General features: G+C 46.4%; 1 protein-coding gene across 1 annotated transcript; it reads right to left on the reverse strand.

Moving 5' to 3' along the window:
* Positions 1–1,187: 1,187 nt before the first annotated feature.
* LOC124030640 (rho guanine nucleotide exchange factor 2-like) lies at positions 1,188–5,209 on the reverse strand (the record flags this gene model as incomplete). The annotated part of the gene is made up of 2 exons (XM_046341888.1): positions 1,188–1,438; positions 5,063–5,209. Coding segments are annotated over 2 exons (398 nt in total), but the record flags the coding sequence as incomplete, so codon positions are not given.
* Positions 5,210–6,421: the final 1,212 nt, after the last annotated feature.

The following is a 6,421-nucleotide window of genomic DNA, read 5'->3' on the forward strand; positions in this document are numbered from 1 at the left end:
TTCTGTTCTGTGGTGTTCTGTTCTGTGGTGTTCTGTAGTGTGGTGTTCTGTTCTGTGGTGTTCTGTAGTGTGGTGTTCTGTAGTGTGGTGTTCTGTTCTGTGGTGTTCTGTAGTGTGGTGTTCTGTAGTGTGGTGTTCTGTAGTGTGGTGTTCTGTTCTGTGGTGTTCTGTAGTGTAGTGTGGTGTTCTGTAGTGTGGTGTTCTGTAGTGTGGTGTTCTGTAGTGTGGTGTTCTGTAGTGTGGTGTTCTGTTCTGTGGTGTTCTGTAGTGTGGTGTTCTGTTCTGTGGTGTTCTGTTCTGTGGTGTTCTGTAGTGTGGTGTTCTGTTCTGTGGTGTTCTGTAGTGTGGTGTTCTGTAGTGTGGTGTTCTGTTCTGTGGTGTTCTGTAGTGTGGTGTTCTGTAGTGTGGTGTTCTGTAGTGTGGTGTAGTGTGGTGTGGTGTTCTGTAGTGTGGTGTTCTGTAGTGTGGTGTTCTGTAGTGTGGTGTTCTGTAGTGTGGTGTTCTGTAGTGTGGTGTTCTGTAGTGTGGTGTTCTGTAGTGTGGTGTTCTGTAGTGTGGTGTTCTGTAGTGTGGTGTTCTGTAGTGTGGTGTTCTGTAGTGTGGTGTGGTGTTCTGTGGTGTTCTGTAGTGTGGTGTGGTGTTCTGTGGTGTTCTGTAGTGTGGTGTTCTGTTCTGTGGTGTTCTGTAGTGTGGTGTTCTGTAGTGTGGTGTTCTGTAGTGTTCTGTGGTGTTCTGTTCTGTGGTGTTCTGTAGTGTGGTGTTCTGTAGTGTGGTGTTCTGTAGTGTGGTGTTCTGTAGTGTGGTGTTCTGTGGTGTGTTGTTCTGTGGGGTGGTGTTCTGTGGGGTGGTGTTCTGTGGTGTTCTGTGGTGTAGTGTGGTGTTCTGTGGAAAAGTGTGGTGTTCTGTGGTGTAGTGTGGTGTTCTGTGGTGTAGTGTGGTGTTCTGTGGTGTACTGTGGTGTTCTGTACTGTGGTGTTCTGTACTGTGGTGTTCTGTACTGTGGTGTTCTGTGGTGTAGTGTGGTGTTCTGTAGTGTGGTGTTCTGTGGTGTAGTGTGGTGTTCTGTAGTGTTCTGTAGTGTGGTGTTCTGTAGTGTAGTGTGGTGTTCTGTAGTGTGGTGTTCTTTAGTGTGGTGTAGTGTCGTGTTCTGTAGTGTTCTGTAGTGTGGGCTCTCTCCCTCCTCCAACCTGTGTCTCCAGGATGTCTCCTATCTTGTTGATGATGAATCCTCTGTCCTCCCCCTCCAGCTGGCTCTCTCTCTTCCTCTCCATGAGACGTGTCAGGAAGGAGGTGTGGAGGTCCAGGAGCTCCCCCAGGGCAGGGAACAGCCTGTCTACTGTCTGAGGTTCCAGCTGCAGCTCCTTCACAAGACCCTTACTGTACACCTCCATCATGATCAGCAGGGTCCTCACGTGGTGCATCTCTGTCTGCATCAACTCTGGAGGAGGAGAAACAGGGAGGGGTTAAAGGTCAGGAGGGGAGGTACAGGGAGGGGGAGGTACAGGGAGGGGGAGATACAGGGAGGGGTTAAAGGTCAGGAGGGGAGGTACAGGGAGGGAGAGATACAGGGAGGGGTTAAGGTTAGGAGGGGGAGATACAGGGAGAGAGGGGGTAAAGGTTAGGAGGGGGAGATACAGGAAGGGGTTAAAGGTTAGGAGGGGGAGAAACAGGGAGGGGTTAAAGGTTAGGAGGGAGATACAGGGAGGGGAGATGCAGGAGGGGGAGATGCAGGGAGGGAGATACAGGGAGGGGTAAAGTTTAGGAGGGAGATACAGGGAGGGGGAGATGCAGGGAGAGAGGGGTTAAAGGTCAGGAGGGGAGGTACAGGGAGGAGAGATACAGGGAGGGGTTAAGGTTAGGAGGGGAGATACAGGGAGAGAGGGGGTAAAGGTTAGGAGGGGGAGATACAGGAAGGGGTTAAAGGTTAGGAGGGGGAGAAACAGGGAGGGGTTAAGGTTAGGAGGGGAGATACAGGGAGGGAGATGCAGGGAGGGAGATACAGGGAGGGTAAAGTTTAGGAGGAGATACAGGAGGGAGATGCAGGGAGAGAGGGGTAAAGGTTAGGAGGGGAGATGCAGGGAGAGAGGGGGTAAAGGTTAGGCAGGGGAGATGCAGGGAGAGAGGGGGTAAAGGTTAGGAGGGAGATACAGGGAGAGAGGGGTAAAGGTTTGGAGGGAGATACAGGGAGAGAGGGGTAAAGGTTTGGAGGGGAGATGCAGGGAGAGAGGGGGTAAAGGTTAGGAGGGGAGATGCAGGGAGAGAGGGGGTAAAGGTTAGGAGGGGATAAACTTAGGGAGATCAGGGTATGTCCAGCTCTAGATAGAGGGTAGCAGTGCATTGCAACTCTGGATAGAGGGGGTAGTGGTGTGCTGTAACTCTAGATAGAGGCATAGTATTGCATTGTAACTCTAGATAGAGGCATAGTATTGCAATGTAACTCTAGATAGAGGGGTATTATTGCCTGGTAATTCTAGATAGAGGGGTAGTAGTATGCTGTAACTCTAGATAGAGGGGTAGTAGTATGCTGTAACTCTAGATAGAGGGGTAGTATTGCAATGTAACTCTAGATAGAGGGTTAGTATTGTATTGTAACTCTAAATAGAGGGGTAGTATGCTGTAACTCTAGATAGAGGGGTAGTATTGTATTGTAACTCTAAATAATATATATGTAATAATAATATAATATATGCCATTTAGCAGACGCTTTTATCCAAAGCAACTTACAGTCATGTGTGCATACATTCTACGATAGGTGGTCCGAGGATCGAACCCACTACCCTGGCGTTACAAGCGCCATGCTCTACCAACTGAGCTACAGAAGGACCAGGGGGTAGTATGCTGTAACTCTAGATAGAGGGGTAGTATGCTGTAACTCTAGATAGAGGGGTAGTATTGCATTGTAACTCTAGATAGAGGAGTAGTATTGCATAGTGTATTGTAACTCTAGATAGAGGGGTAGTATTGCATTGTAACTCTAGATAGAGGGGTAGTAGTTTGCTGTAACTCTAGATAGAGGGGTAGTAGTATGCTGTAACTCTAGATAGGAGTAGTAGTGCATTGTAACTCTAGATAGAGGGGTAGTAGTGCATTGTAACTCTTGATAGAGGAGTAGTAGTGTATTGTAACTCTAGATAGAGGGGTAGTAGTGCATTGTAACTCTAGATAGAGGGGTAGTAGTGCATTGTAACTCTAGATAGAGGGGTAGTAGTGCATTGTCAACTCTAGATAGAGGGGTAGTAGTGCATTGTAACTCTAGATAGAGGGGTAGTAGTGCATTGTAACTCTAGATAGAGGGGTAGTAGTGCATTGTAACTCTAGATAGAGGGGTAGTATTGCATTGTAACTCTAGATAGAGGGTAGTATTGCATTGTAACTCTAGATAGAGGGTAGTAGTGCATGCTGTAACTCTAGATAGAGGGGTAGTAGTGCATTGTAACTCTAGATAGAGGGGTAGTAGTGCATTTCAACTCTAGATAGAGGGGTAGTAGTGCATTTTAACTCTAGATAGAGGGGTAGTAGTGCATTGTAACTCTAGATAGAGGGGTAGTATTGTATTGTAACTCTAGATAGAGGGGTAGTATTGCATTGTAACTCTAGATAGAGGGGTAGTATTGCATTGTAACTCTAGATAGAGGGGTAGTGGTAGTGCATTGTAACTCTAGATAGAGGGGTAGTAGTATGCTGTAACTCTAGATAGAGGGGTAGTAGTATGCTGTATCTCTAGATAGAGGGCTGGTAGTATGCTGTAACTCTAGATAGGAGTAGTAGTGCATTGTAACTCTAGATAGAGGGTAGTAGTGCATTGTAACTCTTGATAGAGGAGTAGTAGTGTATTGTAACTCTAGATAGAGGAGTAGTAGTGTATTGTAACTCTAGAAAGAGGGGTAGTAGTGCCTGGTAACTCTAGATAGAGGGGTAGTAGTGCATTGTAACTCTAGATAGAGGGGTAGTAGTGCATTGTAACTCTTGATAGAGGAGTAGTAGTGTATTGTAACTCTAGATAGAGGGGTAGTAGTGTATTGTAACTCTAGATAGAGGGTGGTAGTATGCCTGGTAACTCTAGATAGAGAGGTAGTAGTGCATTGTAACTCTAGATAGAGGGTAGTAGTGCCTTGTAACTCTAGATAGAGGGGTGGTAGTGCATTGTAACTCTAGATAGAGGGGTAGTAGTATGCTGTAACTCTAGATAGAGGGAGTAGTGTGCTGTAACTCTAGATAGAGGGGTAGTAGTATGCCTGGCAACTCTAGATAGAGGGAGTAGTGCATTGTAACTCTAGATAGAGGGGTAGTAGTGCCTGGTAGCTCTAGATAGAGGGGTGGTAGTGCATTGTAACTCTAGATAGAGGGTAGTAGTATGCTGTAACTCTAGAAAGAGGGGTAGTGTGCTGTAACTCTAGATATAGAGGGTAGTAGTATGCTGTAACTCTAGATAGAGGAGTAGTTGTGTTGTAACTCTAGATAGAGGGGTAGTAGTGTATTGTAACTCTAGATAGAGGGGTGGTAGTATGCTGTAACTCTAGATAGAGGGGTAGTAGTGAGCTGTAACTCTAGATAGAGGAGTAGTGCATTGTAACTCTAGATATAGGGGGTAGTAGTATGCTGTAACTCTAGATAGAGGGGTAGTAGTGCATTGTAACTCTAGATAGAGGGGTAGTAGTGCATTGTAACTCTAGATAGAGGGGTAGTAGTGCCTGGTATAATTCAAGGTAGAGTAGGGTACAGTAGCAGTGGTAGGTACAGTAGCAGTGGTAGGTACAGTAGCAGTGGTAGGTACTGTAGGTACTGTAGCAGTGGTAGGTACTGTAGCAGTGGTAGGTACTGTAGCAGTGGTAGGAACTGTAGCAGTGGTAGGTACAGTAGCAGTGGTAGGTACAGTAGCAGTGGTAGGTACTGTAGCAGGGTTAGGAACTGTAGCAGTGGTAGGTACAGTAGCAGTGGTAGGTACTGTAGGTACTGTAGCAGTGGTAGGTACTGTAGCAGTGGTAGGTACTGTAGCAGTGGTAGGTACAGTAGCAGTGGTAGGTACAGTAGCAGTGGTAGGTACAGTAGCAGTGGTAGGTACCGTAGATGACCTCCTGTCTCTTGATGACGTCCTTCTTCAGATGTTTGAGGAAGTTGCTGTCCATAACGTTGCTCCAGGAGTCTGCTTCCAGCTCTTTCAGGTCTTCCTCAAACTCCCCCATCAGCTGACTGTCAATCATCTCTGTGCCTAGATTATGAAACACAACACTCAGATAGCATTCACAGGTATTTATCTAGACATTATCGTAGACACTATAATCTATAATAATAATATAATTGTGTTTACTATGGACTGTGTGATGATGACTGTGTGGTGATGGTGACTTTGGGTAACGTGTGTGTTTACTATGGACTGGGTGGTGGTGACTGTGGGTAATGTGTGTGTTTACTATGGACTATGTGATGATGACTGTGTGTAACGTGTGTGTGTTTACTATGGACTGTGTGGTGATGGTGACTGTGGGTAATGTGTGTGTTACTATGGACTATGTGATGATGACTGTGGGTAACGTGTGTGTTTACTATGGACTGTGTGGTGATGGTGACTGTGGGTAATGTGTGTGTTTACTATGGACTATGTGATGGTGACTGTGGGTAATGTGTGTGTTACTATGGACTGTGTGGTGGTGACTGTGGGTAATGTGTGTGTTTACTATGGACTATGTGATGGTGACTGTGGGTAATGTGTGTGTTTACTATGGACTGTGTGGTGGTGACTGTGGGTAATGTGTGTGTTTACTATGGACTGTGTGGTGGTGACTGGGGGTAACGTGTGTGTTTACTATGGACTGTGTGGTGGTGACTGTGTGGTGGTGACTGTGTGGTGGTGACTGTGTGGTGGTGACTGTGTGGTGGTGACTGTGGGTAATGTGTGTGTGTTTACTATGGACTGTGTGGTGGTGACTGTGTGGTGATGGTGACTGTGGGTTACGTGTGTGTGTGTTTACTATGGACTATGTGATGATGACTGTGGGTAACGTGTGTGTTTACTATGGACTGTGTGGTGGTGACTGTGGGTAACGTGTGTGTTTACTATGGACTGTGTGGTGGTGACTGGGGGTAACGTGTGTGTGTTTACTATGGACTATGTGATGATGACTTTGGGTAACGTGTGTGTTTACTATGGACTGTGTGATGGTGACTGTGGGTAACGTGTGTGTTTACTATGGACTGTGTGGTGGTGACTGTGGGTAACGTGTGTGTTTACTATGGACTATGTGATGGTGACTGTGGGTTACGTGTGTGTGTTTACTATGGACTATGTGATGGTGACTGTGGGTTACGTGTGTGTGTTTACTATGGACTATGTGATGGTGACTGTGTGGTGGTGACTGGGGGTAACGTGTGTGTGTGTGTTTACTATGGACTGTGTGGTGGTGACTGTGGGTAACGTGTGTGT

The sequence above is a fragment of the Oncorhynchus gorbuscha genome, unplaced genomic scaffold (genome assembly GCF_021184085.1).
Source record: "Oncorhynchus gorbuscha isolate QuinsamMale2020 ecotype Even-year unplaced genomic scaffold, OgorEven_v1.0 Un_scaffold_13313, whole genome shotgun sequence".
Classification (NCBI taxonomy): domain Eukaryota; kingdom Metazoa; phylum Chordata; class Actinopteri; order Salmoniformes; family Salmonidae; genus Oncorhynchus; species Oncorhynchus gorbuscha.